This window comes from Zootermopsis nevadensis, unplaced genomic scaffold (genome assembly GCF_977971745.1).
Source record: "Zootermopsis nevadensis isolate Lab colony 2312 unplaced genomic scaffold, Znev_1.0 Znev_ptg000018l, whole genome shotgun sequence".
Taxonomy (NCBI): domain Eukaryota; kingdom Metazoa; phylum Arthropoda; class Insecta; order Blattodea; family Termopsidae; genus Zootermopsis; species Zootermopsis nevadensis.
The window spans coordinates 3368777-3384895 of record NW_028259150.1 but is presented as its reverse complement, the minus strand read 5'-3'; the positions used below and the strand labels follow the sequence as shown (position 1 = coordinate 3384895).

The 16119-nt window shown below is 38.1% G+C and overlaps 1 protein-coding gene and 1 long non-coding RNA gene across 6 annotated transcripts in view; one reads left to right on the top strand and one right to left on the bottom strand.

The window, feature by feature from the left end:
* The window catches only part of LOC110826498 (uncharacterized), a 424262-nt gene extending 416376 nt beyond the window's left edge, over window positions 1-7886 (bottom strand). Inside the window, exon 1 of the long non-coding RNA XR_015535742.1 lies at window positions 7056-7886. This is a non-coding gene — a long non-coding RNA (uncharacterized LOC110826498). The remainder of the gene's footprint in view (window positions 1-7055) is intronic.
* The window catches only part of LOC110839945 (uncharacterized), a 197469-nt gene that overhangs the window by 131767 nt on the left and 49583 nt on the right, over window positions 1-16119 (top strand). For 3 of the 5 annotated variants that reach the window (XM_087351132.1, XM_087351129.1, XM_087351133.1), the window contains exon 2: window positions 15246-15467. In XM_087351132.1, coding sequence (XP_087207258.1) covers window positions 15257-15467 — 211 coding nt within the window. In that variant the 5' untranslated portion in view covers window positions 15246-15256. Of the gene's footprint in view, window positions 1-7943; window positions 8008-14369; window positions 14561-15245; window positions 15468-16119 lie in introns of those variants that run through there. The other 2 variants (XM_087351130.1, XM_087351131.1) reach the window with 2 other exon arrangements.

Here is a 16119-nt window from a genome sequence, read left to right as displayed (position 1 = left end):
TATAAACTAATTAGCTGTTGAACTATCGGAAATAATATTTTAAAACCAAATTAATTACATATGCATTAATGATATTATGCATAAATTTCTTCACAAATTATGTGACTATACGGAGTATGAAACTTGTATTTGCTTTAACACCGAGACAGATGAGAAACACCGACTACCATGAACGAGATTTTTCGTAGTTTTCCTAAGTCCCTCCAAGAAAATTTACGGACATTACCTGCAGTTATTCAATGGCCGCTTCCTACCGTGCCCTTCTAAATTCCTTATTCATTAATTATCTAACATTCGACGCTATATTACCTGAGCTACTGACAGCGTCGTTAAAAAAGCCACAGATAAATAAATCCAGCGTGTTCCGTCCCATAGGAATGAACTAAAGTTAAAGGAAGAATTTTTAGCATGCCGTGATTACCACTGTCATCGTAATATTTAAACGTGTGTATTAATTCGCATTCATATATTTTTAACCAGAAATTAGGATGAAACTTGCTTGACTTACAGGATTTTTTCTGGGTTTTAAATTCGGACGACAACGTTTTAATCTAAAGAACTCTTTTAAAGATATTTTTTTTTCAGAGCTGCATCAGACTAAACTTTTACATGTTCAAGAGGGTGTAATAAATGGATGAAAGGCTATGAATAGGGCCGTAGATGAAGAAAGTTTATAAGCTACATGTATAAAACAAAATGAAAGTGCCTTCGCTTAGCGCCAGCAGAATCGAAAAAATGCCAGCGAGACAACAAGGCTCGTACTAAGGCAAGCTCTTCATGTAATTCTATATGTTGGCCATTAAGTGTAAACACTAAACAATTTATAGGACACTTATTGTAGCTACCAATAAAAGTTGCACGAATAGTCTTCTAAGGGATCAACAATATATTGAAATAAAATAACGTAACGCATGAACGTGTCGTCATTATGCTAGGTTAAACAAAGCTTGATATTACAAACGCATTAAAACACTTTCTACTGGCAATGGTAAAAATTATGGTTCCGAAGGGAACTTTTTATATCACGGGTACTACTGAACGTGCAAATTTAAAGGGTCATATAAAAAACATTTAAATAAAAATAAAACTGTGCCTTAAAATGCACAAAAATAAACGCATTGAAGCAAAAATTCACCACACGAAGAAATAAACGTAAAGTAGTTAAGCAAATAATTCAATTACGCAAACTCGCCATAATACAGATTTTATAATACCCACTAAACGAAAGCTGAATCATTCGTCAGTTTGCTTCAGTATAGCATATAATGAGACAACAGTCCGTCACATAAATGTATTTAATTTTACCAATTCACTACATGTTTCGGTTCGAAATGGACCACCTACAGGTGGTCTTATGTTGACTGACGAAACAATATTAATATAAAAATTACATTGCAAAGTAAAGATTGATTACACATTAATTAACCACTGATTACTATTAATTAAAAATTAAAATACTTAAACAAAATGCATTTGTTAAAAAATGATTGACAACTTTTTCAATACCGATATTGTTTCGTCAGTCAACAAAACCTCAGCACAAGACCACAAAGAACAAAACACGCAATTCAACAAATGAATGAATTGGTAAAACCAAATAATGACAGTTGCACGGACGGATTTTTGTGTCGTTTATTAAATCATTACACAGCAGATTTCCTTCAATTAAGGCTGTACCATATGCTTTCCAGGTTTTTATCAATTTTCATAACAGCAGAATCTTAATAAAATCTGCATAATTTTAAACGCAACTTGAGGATTGAGGGCCGTCCCTTAAAGAACGGATCAATTTCTTCACGCACTCTTAATCTCTGCACTATTTTCAGGCGGGTGGTCAGCTCCACTCTCCGGCCGCTTTATCCCACGCAGTTCCTTGGATGCGAGGTTGGGGGAAATTGACGGCGAAGACACAAATATCTGCCCCTGCCGAGAATCGAATCCCAATGCGCTCCCTGCTGTTTATTATGCAATTCCTTCCATAGCTGACTTGTCACTACTTCGTTTCGATATTTTCGGAAAGGTTTTACCTGTCAAGGTTCTGCAACCTCCTTGTCTATATCCTGCAGTGCTTGTCTAAATCATGCCCATTTGGCTCAAATAATTTCATGGGCTTTTCATTTAAGACATTTTCTCCACAATCTCAAACAAATCAAGATATTTTCCTGTGAACGAACCGAATGGCGGATAAAAATTGAACAGACTTATTCAAGCAGTGAAACTTGTATTCTAGAGGTTCCCGGTTCGAATTCCTATGGAAAACTGTCTGTTAAAACTAAGGATTCTCCCTGTGAACCAATGCTGCTATTGTACTCTAAACTCGTATTAACAACCTAATCCATCTATGATCATTCTCTCATCTAAACTGTTGCAGAATAACATATGTAGTTAATACGTCGACATTGAACAACGTACGGAATTGAAGGATTTGAGAGTTTCACGGCGGTGAGTCTGAAGCTGGCTGTCTTCTAGGTTGCAGCGCCGTGTCATCAGGGCGACTCTTTGCCCTGATGATGGAAGCAGCAAGGACCTCTGAAACGTCGGTAAACTTCTACCAGACCACATGGTGCTACAACCCGGAAGACAGCTATCAACTTACAAAATTTCTCTGCGAAGAAACAGATACCACAATCAACATTTTATTTATTTTATCTATTTAGTCTTCTGTCTGACGACAGGTCCATATGAACAGGATCCTTCCATCCTTTTCTCGGACTGGGACCTGTTCATATACGTTTTTGGCAGATGATCCAGAAGTGGTTTGCCATTGCCTTCTTCCGTGTGTGAATGGAGTAATTGTTGGGATGCCACGGAGAAACCGGGGAAGCCCCCGGAGGAAAACTCCGTGTTGCCTAGACTGTATTAAAATGATATCCTGAGATGAAAGTTCGCTGTTCGCTTCTGAACAAATCGGGCCACATGTAGACTTGGCGCTGAGCTTCGCCCAGGCGATCGATCGAGCGCTGTTAGCGCTCACTCGTCACCGTATTTACGGCGGCAACCCGAAAAGTCGTGGCTGTTTCGCAATAACAAATTACTACATCGGAGATAAAGCAGTTCATTATCGTGTGCGTGCGTTACTAATTTCAAAGACAAACGCGGTTGGTACAACTTTACAACTTTAACGCTTCTGAATTACATCCGGAAGGCACAGTTCAAATGTCGGCCTTGGATAGGCTTCTTTCTTTATCACAGCAGGGCTACCACGAGGCGAATTTCTGTGTTTTCGCTGATGTTTGGGTTATTTAACGATATTTTTCAACTGAATGATTATCAGCCTGTCATATTTTAAAAGTACGTATATGTAAGCAACAAAATTAAATCGGAATATTATCATGCTGACGAACTGGCAGAAAATTTGCCGAAATAAGGGGCTTATACCAAGTTATTTTACTCTTTCTTTATTCGTTACGACAAATATCTCTCAGAATCATAAAGGCATACGATTTACAACAGTCGTCTCTGATGAAGGGAACCATGAAAAAAATTTAATTCTAAAACAAAAGAGTCCTAAGACTTCGACAGCGGAGAAAAACAGTTGAACAATAACGTGTAGCTACAGCAATTTCAAAAGAATCATCTAAAATCTTACATGAAGTAAAAGACAATTTGGCATCGAGTTGTTTTCAAGACGAATGGCGAATAATTCCTTCGTGCATATTCATATTGTGAATTTGCCGCTGTCTGTCATTTCTGTTAAGGCAACTAAATTAATATGTCACAAGAAAAATGCCGCGAGATGCTATAGTTTCTCTGGATGAGACAATTTACATTTCAATTAGTTTTCAGTCACCCGACTGCGAAATAATCATTTTAAAACGATATTTATATTCAGTTCTTAAACAAAACTTCACTCCTGGCTACACTCCACATTTAGAATGATCACTTACAAACTTTATTAAAAGCTTCGTCATTTCTAAACTTGCAAAGAGATGTTCGTGGCGGTCCAGTTACTTTTCTGTTCTGTCAATTATGTCGTGAACCTATGAAATAGGTTTAGATGGAATTTACTGTTCGGATATACGCTGAAAGATGTTTATCTAATATGATTGTGACCCTTATTGGTTCAAAGTTTATTCTTCTGCACAAGGAACTCGAAGGGTCTTGTACATTATCTCCTGAAACTAAAAAAAATACCCAAACATGGCGTCTAGAGCAATGTAGTAGTTGCGTTGTGCGTCAGTAAGAACATTCTGCCCTAGGTTAGGTTAGCTTTGGTTGCCCTGGTTAAAGATAATATGAATTATTTCCTTGTGTAAGTTTTATGGACGGATGTAACCTAATAAACAGCGTCTTTCTCAGAACGTCATTTAAAGATAAAGACGACTTTATTACAAAGTTGACGTCTCTTCTCGTGTCTTTTCTCTTCAGCGAAGTTGACATTCATTTCAGAATTCACGTCACTACTTTGAACTTAATCTTTCTTAGCATCCAACCTGAATACCCGTCTTTTTGTCAAAATGCGTCACGGATCGCTTTAAATACGAGTACAATATACAAAATATGACATAAAAACACGTCTGGTTGCTCTATAACTGCATTATTCCGTCACGTCACACATACGATTTTGTTAGTATCTAAACGCGAGTTCCTCGCTAAATTGTGTTACGTTTGTGACTCACCACGCACTGTAAAAAATCTGTTCACTAATTACGTTATTCATCTCAAACAAGGCACCAGAATATCTTGCAGAAAATTGTCCGCTTGGAACGTAATTTGCATTGATATTTGCGTTAAACACGTACCTTTTAGCTCTAAACCTATTTATCCAAAAACAATTTCATAATCAACCACACTTTTATGCCAAAATATTCAGAGCGGTGTCTTCCACTCAGGCTTTCATGGCAAAATTATGTGCGCATTTATCACAACCGCCATGCGCACTACATTCCCCTCCCATCTCATCGTCTTTAATTTGAAAATCACAATAAGTACGCCTACATGATACATTTTCTGTAAATTCATCCCTCTAAGCTTAAACAGGATGAAGTTTCATTCCCATATAAAACAACACGTAAAATTATAGTTATAATTTTATACCTAATCTCATCATTCCTTATAAATAATTAAAATGTACAAAGGCTACGTCGTCACCAATGACATAACTCAACCAAACTTCATAAAAACTGTCCAGTAATTTTAAATTCTATTACTACAAATAAGAAGACGCAAGCTACAAGGGAATGCAATAATGGCTTCATTGTAAGCTGAATCCCAAACTGCTGGATAAATAACAATTAATTCCTTGATGAGGAACCGACATGAAAATCACTGATCAAAACGTGTAAACTCGATAACCGTTCGTATTTTGAGTTGCAAATTCGTAAAAAAATAGTAACTGAATTACTAGATAAAATCAGACACATTTTCTAAAAAAACTCTGGTAAAGGGAACATACGACAGGAGCTGGCATATTAAAATTGGACACGTTTTGTGGAGGACGCAAACTCAGTGAAACAAAACACAGTTGATGGAGCAATGACGTCAGAGACGTACTGTGGAGGAAACTAGTATTGTAAAACGGAAGAAAACATCCGTAGAATGATAAAAATGAATGATACATTTAATGTTATGTAAATGAAGAAAAATGTCTTAGATGATTTTATATACAAAGCCTTTCGTTACAGCTTTGAAGAATAAAAGAAATTTAAAACACCTACATTTTCGAAATCAGTCAATGTAATACGTTGTTTCAGGGCAGTTTCTTAAAGATATAAAAAATAAAACTAAACATCGTCGAAACCACGGACTTGATTACGTAATGGAGCAATAAAGAAAGGAAGTTTGTGTTCATATTACAATAAATAAAAAGCAGCAGCACATATTATTATGATACGCTGTGTCTGTCAAAACACATCATTTTACTGCAAGTTTATTTTGGATTTATTTTCTTCGTGGATTTACCTACAATAAAACACAACGTTTAGGAAACGATCTCTCTGCGTCATTTGGTGGACCTGAAATGATAAATCTGATCATAGGGAACCATTTCATTATTATTAGACAGAAACTAACCAATTTCTTTGTAAATCTCCTACATAAAACGTAATCAGAATCAATTAAGCGTTTTTGGAGAAGAAACATTTGAACAGACACAAGGATTTTCTCTGCTCTGTGTTCAGTTCAAGGTAGAAACGCAAACTGAATACGAACTCCTTTCGTCAGCGTCGTCATATTAAGCATTTACTGCAGGTCAAATTTACAAAGGTAATAAAATATATTATCCTGTAAAAATATAATACTGGCACCAGAAGTTAAATACTTTACAGTGTATCCTTCAAAGACGAACTCTCATACAACACCTATTACAATTCTATAAGTTTCAAAGTCCTGGTTCTTATAGCTGCTGCAACACCAGATAAGGCCAAAACGTTGCCTTATTACAGTAAAAAAGATGACGGTGTAGAACTGATCACTTGCAAGAGACAACCAAAACATTCATGAAAATTCTGCTTCGTTACATCTGACCTCTTTTCCTTGAACGTTCAAACATCCTATTTTAGCGATTTTCTTAAATTAATTGGGCCGACTTCCACAGAATTTAATGCTGTATGCTAGAAAAACTGAAGTAAAATCAGAATTTACCACGGAGAATTTTACTGCTAGGGCTTAGAACAATGGTTACTTTCCAAGGCCATAGAAACACAGCATTTCCGAGACAGAATTTATCCTGCTTGAAACATCTTTTATCGAACCCACAGCATAGTCTATTTTCTGTGTTTACTTACTACACGTCAGTTTGAACAGCGCGGTAAATTGGACAGCCCTGGGGGCATCTCATGGGATAGTGTTTGATGGTAAAATGAGCTTCAGGAACTCTCGACTGCCCTACAGTTCCGAAACTACTCTGTCCCAGGTGATGTGGAAAATTTAGACGCGCTGTGGGATGTAATGGTCCAGGAAAATACTTGGATCCTTGATCTTCTTCTTCTTCCTGTTCCACCAACCATCAACAGGGAAGAATACAGTAAAGCAGTAAACAACTCTCGCTTGTTCGTCGTCTCGAAACTTACTCTTTATAAAACAATTTCCTTGTCTATATTGACAAATTTCCTTACCTTAATCAGATGCCGTGTTTACTTTGTCTCTGCTATGGACCTTGAAAAACTCACGTCGCGATTGAAGTTGGTGTGATACTGCCTGATGATTCACGTTTATTATAAATGTTGGAAGTAGAGAGACTGGTTACACACCGAACTGCCAGATTCACTTCTTCACAAAGATTTTGGTTTCTTTTCGTCATCTAGAGAACCGATTTACTAAACTCCTAGCTAAACTATACCATAATAATTACATAAGAATTACACTCTTGGGGATCTCTCTGATGATGGAGGCAGCAAGGACTTCCGAAACGTTAAACTTCTACCAGGATACACTACACTACAACGAAAAAGACAGCTATATCTAGTAATAACTATGTCTGTCACTTGCTTTAACATAAATTAACTGACTATTCCACCGCCAGACTGTATTTACTTATACTTTTGTTTTGCTCTCACAATAAATATCAATTGTGTTCCTAATCATCATTAACAGGTTGTTCTTTGGATCCTATTTCATAGTAGAAGCGTTTTGTACAGAGCACTCCATTTAAAACACAAGCCTATCTACCACACACAAACACTTTCAAGCACAGAACTACAAAACGAATGGAAACATTGAATTGTTATCACAGACAATTTCCATGTTCCGAAATTTTGATACCAATCGGTGATTTCTCTTACTCCTTTCTTCCTTTGCAAAATACACGTTGTTAAATGATTCACGAACATCTGCAATCGGTTTTCGATTCCAAGTAATGTTCCAGAATGAACACACGTTCTGCCCGAGAATCCACTTACTTCGCACACCTGCACAGCTTTTGCGCAACTGGCGTTAGCATCGGGCTAGCAACCAGGGTGACCTTGACTAGAGTGACACGAGGGAAGTTGGGAGAGTCTATTACATGGGGTGGACCTGATTTTGTTTCAACACGTACCGGAGTGGTGTTGTTGGGTTGCGTTTTAAAAGGTATATTTTGTAAACATAAGTGTTTTACTGACGTGTAGATAATCCTTACTGCTAAAACTTTCAGTAATCTTCGTAGTAGTATTTAGGAACGGAATGTTGACTTAGTGGGTAGCTTCTTTTCGACAATGGCGAGTAAGAATTACAAACGTTGATAATACAAAAACAAGATCGACAGAAACAATAAACTGCCTGACATCTTCGAATGAACTTTGTAAAAGGCACCTGATAAAAGGTACAAAGATACAAAAGGAAGAACTAAATATTTTTAAAAGCAAAATTTTGCACGTACTTCTTATTTCGCAGCCATAATCGTGTACCGCAGAGCAGTTACTAGTAGCTAGCCTACGTATGGATATGACAGTAGTTTGTATCTTACAGATATGCAAGACGTAAGTATATAATTCCATGGCTGGGGGGGTCTTTACTGAAAAACTGACAGTAACATAGATTTTCAAAAAACGTCACTGCTTTTACTGAACGTAAACCTCCGTCACCGTGTTCAATAGAGTAAGCTACTGTGCTCTAACCTGAGCCACTCTTTTCTTGTCAATACCAAAATACCCTACAAGATGCGTTTTAATACTGTCAACTGTTTATTCCCTTGACAAAAATTTATTGGCAATGCACTAAGCAATTTGGAATACTGAGTTTTTGGACTTTTTCCATCGTCTGGTATTTTAAAAACAACGTTCCGAGACTAATTATCACTGGACCAGTGACCATTTTAACGGACCCCACAGAGTAGATGCCCCATTCACTGCACCTGAAGTCGAGGACAGATCCTGTCCTCGAACCGTTGTGTGTTTTGTAACATCAAACTATGTACAAGGTCCAAACACCCAAGAATCCAGATTTCAGAAGCTCGTTAATAGAGATTGTAATACACCATCGATGAAAACCTTTAGGACTGATTCATACATTAAGCTTTTCTCCAAACACGTGTCTCAGACAAATGACTTTTCTTAATTTAATCATCTGAACAATACTGAGTATAAAAAGCAGCCTGTGAATATTCTCATTGTGAATGTAATTTATTACAAGCAAGGATTGAGCGCGAATGTTATGAAGTAAGCAGTAAGCGCCAGCTAGAGGTATGATGTGAAAGTATCACTCAAAACGTTAATGAGGCTGTGAGTCTTGGTGCCGGAGTGTAGCATTTTCAAGATTATATTCAAATGGCTAATGTAGCTTAGATCGTTTCGACAGGAAAATTACGAGAACCGTCTGCTTTAAAGAACTCAGATTCCCGGTCGCAGCATCTGACACAAACGACTTTCTCCACTTCATGTTTTCAATTCCTTTTACGTAGATTCTCATCGCCTTAGCCTTTACTTTTATCTCTAATCTGCTTGTCTCTCTCGTATCGTTACCTATCTCTTTTTAGTAATTAGTTCTGAATTAACTAAGATCATTATCATAACCGTTCAGCCTCTCTCTGTGAATAATAAATTATCTAGAATACGAATGCTCTGTTTTAAGACAATGTTGAACAGAGGGCGAAGTGAACCATTTTCTCAATACTCGGAAACAAGTATTGATTGTCGATTAATACTCGTTACAATCGCATTATTGCTCCCAAACGTGTCATATATATGTATGCAACAATAAATCTTCATTGTAAAGTTGAACACATACATGGAGAGAGCGGGGAACGGGAAAGGGACGATTCACTAATTTTCGCTATGGAGTCGAATAGAATAATCGTGCCTTGCTTTTACAACGTGAAATGGGCGGATTTTATGAAGGAAATATTAAATCTTAAGGGCGACTGGAGTCTTACGTTGTAAGACGACGCAGACGGGAAGGGAAAATAAATTAGGAAGGAAATTAGATGCCCGCCTGACGTCACCACCAGGTTGCGCTGGAGACTACTTCATTGATTATGAAACGCAGTGAAGAAAGAGATCGGATTTTTTAGTGTCTCATAATTTATAAATTATAATTTACCAAAAACGCAGAATGTGTACAGACTTAAATAAATTACACAGACGGGTAAAGAGTTTTTAAACAGTCACCTGAATTTACAAGTCTCTATGCCATCATTTTGTAATCCGAACCAACTTCGGATCAGTTATAAGTAGGGAGTTTCCGTGAAACTTGGTGTCAGATCAATGTCGTATTATTTGAGTCACACCACTTTCATTCTTTAACAAAACCAACATGGAAACCAAATGATATCCCTATTTGATTTTCTGGTTATAACCGTGTTGAATAATTATTTGTTTATATTTTCTATTAGACTTCACAGAGACCCTTAGTATGCAGTAACTTTATACGTTCACAGACATTTAAATTGAAAACAATTTGCAGAATTTTAATTGCATGTGGTTAAGTTATGACTTTGTTGATGATTATGGTTTAACGCCATGTTCAAGTACAGACCCCGAAATTAATTTTATGTTTTTTTTATATCTAAACCAAGTACTTTCTGCATTGTACGAGATTTTCTTCGTTACTCCTCTTCGTGTTTGTGTTCACCCCCAAAAGTTAAATCAACCTGAACATCGAAGAGAAACCCGATTCAGTTCATTTAGTTCAGACCTAAAACGGCTCAAACAACTTTTAAATTTGTGAGATTACGCAGCAAAAAGTGCGTCGTCTAACGTTGTCATAGAGGGTTTGCATAATGAGAAAGAAATAAACACAGAATTTTGATGTGGAAACTTTTAAAATGTTTTCTTTCAAGATCAAGAATAATGTGCGAGGCGGATATTAAGACAGATCATTCATAAACATATTGTAAGTATGTGAAGTAGTAGGAACTGGGTCGTAACTGTATCCAGTGGCGGTTTTTGATATTGGGGATGTTAAAACGTATTGTTCTGTTAACACATAAATCTAATTTCCTAGGTAAATAATTAACAGATACTTTCAAATGTTATTCATTAATTTATTTGTGACTGTCAGTAGCTCAGAGCACATAGCGACGAATGGTAGGGCAAATTATGATAGTGAAATGTCACAGAAGAAAGTGGTCGTGACTTGCAGATTTCTGTCTTCTGGGTTGTTGCGCGGTGTAGTCTGGTCGATGTTAACCATGTTATTCATCGCCCTGATGACGGAGGCAGTATGACCTCTGAAACGTTGGTAAACATCGACCAGACTACACGGCGCAACAACCCAGAAGACGGAAATCTTCATACCCATCGCCCTGATGACGGAGGCAGTATGACCTCTGAAACGTTGGTAAACATCTACCAGACTACACAGCGCAACAACCCAGAAGACAGACATCTTCATACTCATCGCCCTGATGACGGAGGCAGTATGACCTCTGAAACGTTGGTAAACATCTACCATACTACACGGCGCAACAACCCAGAAGACGGAAATCTTCATACCCATCGCCCTGATGACGGAGGCAGTATGACCTCTGAAACGTTGGTAAACATCTACCAGACTACACAGCGCAACAACCCAGAAGACAGACATCTTCATACTCATCGCCCTGATGACGGAGGCAGTATGACCTCTGAAACGTTGGTAAACATCGACCAGACTACACAGCGCAACAACCCAGAAGACGGAAATCTTCATACCCATCGCCCTGATGACGGAGGCAGTATGACCTCTGAAACGTTGGTAAACATCTACCAGACTACACAGCGCAACAACCCAGAAGACAGAATTCTTCATACTCATCGCCCTGATGATGGAGGTAGTATGACCTCTGAAACGTTGGTTATCATCGACCAGACTGCACAGCGCAACAACCCAGAAGACAGAAACCTTCATACTCACCGCTGTGAAAACCTCAAATCTTACATGGTCGTGACTTATTTAATATATTATTATATTTACTTGGAGGGATTGGGCAAAACTAAGAAAAATCTTAGTCAGGATAGCCGGTCTCCGAGCCGAGATATGACCTTGGAAACTCTAGAATCTGAAGCACAAATGTTAACCACTTCACTCCACTTCAGATGTTGGTGTCCCTCCTCAAAATTTACGGCCGCTTTCTGAGAGAAAGTTACGTCCGTAACGAAAGTTGTTCTAAATAAGTTCCATAATATGAGAAAGCTGTTTAACAAAGATGGAGGGAAACGACAGAATAGGGTCACGGCGCCAACTTTTAACCGCATTAAATGCGCACAAGCCGTAAGGATAAGAACACAGACATTCTTACAGTTTAGTACGAGGCAGGATTCAGTCATTCCACGAAAATTAAACTTCGCACTTTCAAGAGTGGGGAAGCTAACGGAATGCTGAGCAATTAACTGTTATGAATGTGGTCTCATGGGTTAGGCAGCGCCAAATTAAATTTATTCGTCTAAGCCACCTGTTACAACTAAGTCAACGTTATGAAAATGGATTAATGTTTTCGTTATTTCATTTTTGTCACACACGAGTATTTATTACTTGACACTAGATATTAAATTATTACAATAACTTCGTTATTATAACAACTACATGATTAGGCAATATTAGGAATTTTACGCTCAGCAACTGACATCTTGATTTCAGAATTTAACTACGGCTGAACATTCTAAACTATGCCTGGTGGGAAAAAATCTGTGCTGATCAAGGAATTTTAGTATTTTATACCCTAGAATCTAACTTAAACATTCATTACCACTTATCTTCAACATCAAATTTGTGTTCACTTTATCCCTTCCAGACATTTGAATGTCTCGCTTCTTCTCTATTTTTTCAGTAATTATCTAATATTATAGCTACCTTATTTCTCTATGGAACTGAAATTAAAGCAGGTATAATTTATAAATCGATACAAATGAACTGCAGTTTTTTATTTACATGAAACTAAATACCCCTTTCTTCCAGTTCTCCTTTGTAGAAATGCACCAAATTCAGAAGAATAATTAGTTTAATCTCATATAAACAACGTATGGAGACAACATGCGCTGTTGCAAACAATTGCATGGCGACTTCACTCACCGTCAACTTTTAATCATTACCCATTTATTTTTAAATATGTTGTGACCTAAGATAGCATCCATCATCAGGGCGATTCGCCCTGATCACGGAGGCAGAAAGGACCTCTGAAATAATGGTGAATTTGTAACAGACTACACGGCGCTACGACCCACAAGACAGCCACCTTCAGACTCACCGCCATGAGAACCTCTAGACAAAATTTTGTGTCCTGTTTCAGACAATGATTAAAGAATTAGTGTTTTCTGCTCGTGGTAGAGAGAGACGTAACAGGATGGCATCGCGATGAAAAACCGCTAAAACTCCTGCGCTCTAGGCCTGCAGTTCCGGCCGACGATAATGGTAATTTACGCTGGTTCATTTTTACAAAGTTTCCACATGGACGAAAGCAACGCACTCAGTTAGTAAGAGTGAAAAGATGTACTTCATTGGCGTACGATGTTTTTCAGTTCAGTTGTTTGCTAATCCCCACACATCATTAGCTTCAAAACGATTTGTTGCAGATACATGTCTATTGTCGCGTATTTATTCTCACTACAAATATCGCACATCACAGAATAATAAATTATTTTCTTTGTAAGTATTTCTTTAGGTCTAAATACTCAACGAAATAGAAAACTTCTTACAAGTTTGTAGATCAATATTTTTGTGTAGTGTGATGTTATGTATCGTGATGCCTTGTGGACTTGTGGGTAATTAATAAAATGTTGGAGAAATGTGTCACTTCCATCTTTTTTTAGGATAAAGTATCCACTACCACTATCGCCAATTAACCAAAGTGGTAATGTCTTATCTCAAATACTCTGTCATTTAACGTTACTAATATGTTAATTTCACACACTTCCTTAAAGGAACGCATAATAAGAAAGAATCTATGCCTTTTACATGTAAATGTAAATTATATATTACCTATTATCTTTAGAAAAAACAAACAGTTTTTGTGTAATGTTAACTAATGCAAAACAAAGTAATCTCAGAAAAAGCTAGACCTGCTTTCTTCAAATCCCTTAGAGTCGAGTTACAGTTTTGCATTAAGTATTCATTGTGTATGTAACGCCAGTAAAATGCATAGGTTTGAGCATTACACACAAATTTACGTGCAAATAAAGTGCGTAGTAACAAAGTAGGCATGTAGCATGTATGAGGTACATGAAAAATGGGATATAAGATGTTGAAGTTGCTGGTGAAAATAAACAGAGAAAGTAACTTTTACTGAAGCAGTAACTTATTGCAGTCACTGGTCAAAGCGGCCACCGCCTTCTCTCAGTCGAGTTCTGTCTCTCTTTGAAGGAGAGCTGGTGGCTCTGCAAAGCATGCACCGTCATTTCTGATGCGCTCTGCGGCATCACAGATGCCGGCCGACTTCCGCGATTTCGGTTCATTAGCTAGGCTTCTCATATTCCTCAATAATTAATAATCCAAAGGAATCATATATGGCAGCCTCGGCGGACAGACTTGCGATCCATTAACCTTAAAACCGATGGCTTAAAATCTGTCGCAAATGTATTGACAAATTTCTGGAGCAGCGTCGTACTGAAACCACACAGCTTGTGATACATCTTTCAGCAGTTTTTCAAGGAGGTTTCGGTATATTTCAGCAGTTAAGCGGTGTTCAAACACAAATGATCCGCAAAGTTTGTCATCAGTTATCCAACACTAGGTAAAGAAAATTTGTTGTTTTTTAAAATGAATCTCTTCGTTTCATTTGGATTCTCCAATGAGTGTAATTTCTATTCTGCCCTCATAAATATCACCTAGTCGGTAGACGAAATACAAGGAATGAGATATTATAACAGTCGCGAAGTCTGACTGTTCTATATATCATTTATGACACGATCGTTCGATGAGATATTCTACGGACACTCGTGGTGGTTGGAATGTTGCCTGTCTTTTCTACTTATGACCTTTCCCTCGTTAACGTTTCACAGTATCGGACGCTCATTCACTGGTTTCGGAAGTTCGCTTTTTCTCGTAAATACCACTGCACACGTATCGACTTTACGCCATGGGACACCATGAAAGTTTGAACGGGTGAGTGGATTAATAGATGCGTAGGAGCGTGTAATAAGGGATAAATGGATGAATGAATGGACACTGGATGGAGGTCATTTTCGCTACGCGTATAAACAGACGAACGTGAGGGTGAAGTAAACGACTGGGTGGAGATCTAACACTGACATAAACGGGTGAGTAGGTGAGTTGGCGGATGAACGAGCGGCTAAGTGTTGGGTGGATAGGCGGATGTTCTAATTTATGGATGGATAAATGGGTGAGTGGTAAAAAAATGGATAATCCTCACTCAATTTTGTGAGATAGACGTCAACGAGTCAGTGTGTGTGTTGCAGGTTGTTGTGCCATGTTGAGTGCCCAGTGCGGATGGCTGCTCAGTTGTCTAGTCATCACACTGCTCCAGCAGAGGGCGCAGGCCACAGCAACAACTTCCTCCACTACTACACCGACGTCTTCAACGACACATGAACATCGCCAAACACATCAACAGAACCACCCACAGAAGCAGCCACAGACGACGGATAACCACACGATGGAAACAGAAAGCGATAGAGAAAGTGAGTGCGTTCATTAAACATTCGGCTAGCTGCTAAGTTGCTCTCGAAAAGCGTTGTGGTTAAAACCTGATATTGAGCTACGCTCACCTTCACGACCAGTGAAGAAAATAGCAGGCGCTCAGAATCCCTGCGTTCAGGAAGACAATATGCATGACATATGATTCGAGACTTTCGCGGCGAGTACAATCAATAAAATCTTCTCGGGCAATCAGCCGCGTCAACTGGATATCGTACTAAACCGAAGTTTCGGGAACCAATTCTGTCCCCATCATCAGGGTTCTGACATCAGAACCCTGATGATGGGGCTGATTGCCCGAGAAGATTTCATTGAATATGCAGGACGTACACATGTAACTTATCACGAACTAAAAGCATATGAGTAAGTTACACGACACACTATGCCGCGACACGCGACGAAGATATCTCTACAGACTTGAAATTAGCCTATGGAGACAAAAAGGGAAGATCTAGTCGACAGGGATCTCAATCACACAAAATGGCTGCTGGAAATATTATCTGCGTCGAAAGCCCCTCAGGACAATCAGATGGTTCTAATTTCTGACGGTACTGATAAACTTCAAGTTCCAAACTAACATGAAATTTCTTAAGCAACTTTCGACTAGACAGTTGTGTGAAAAACTAATATAAACTC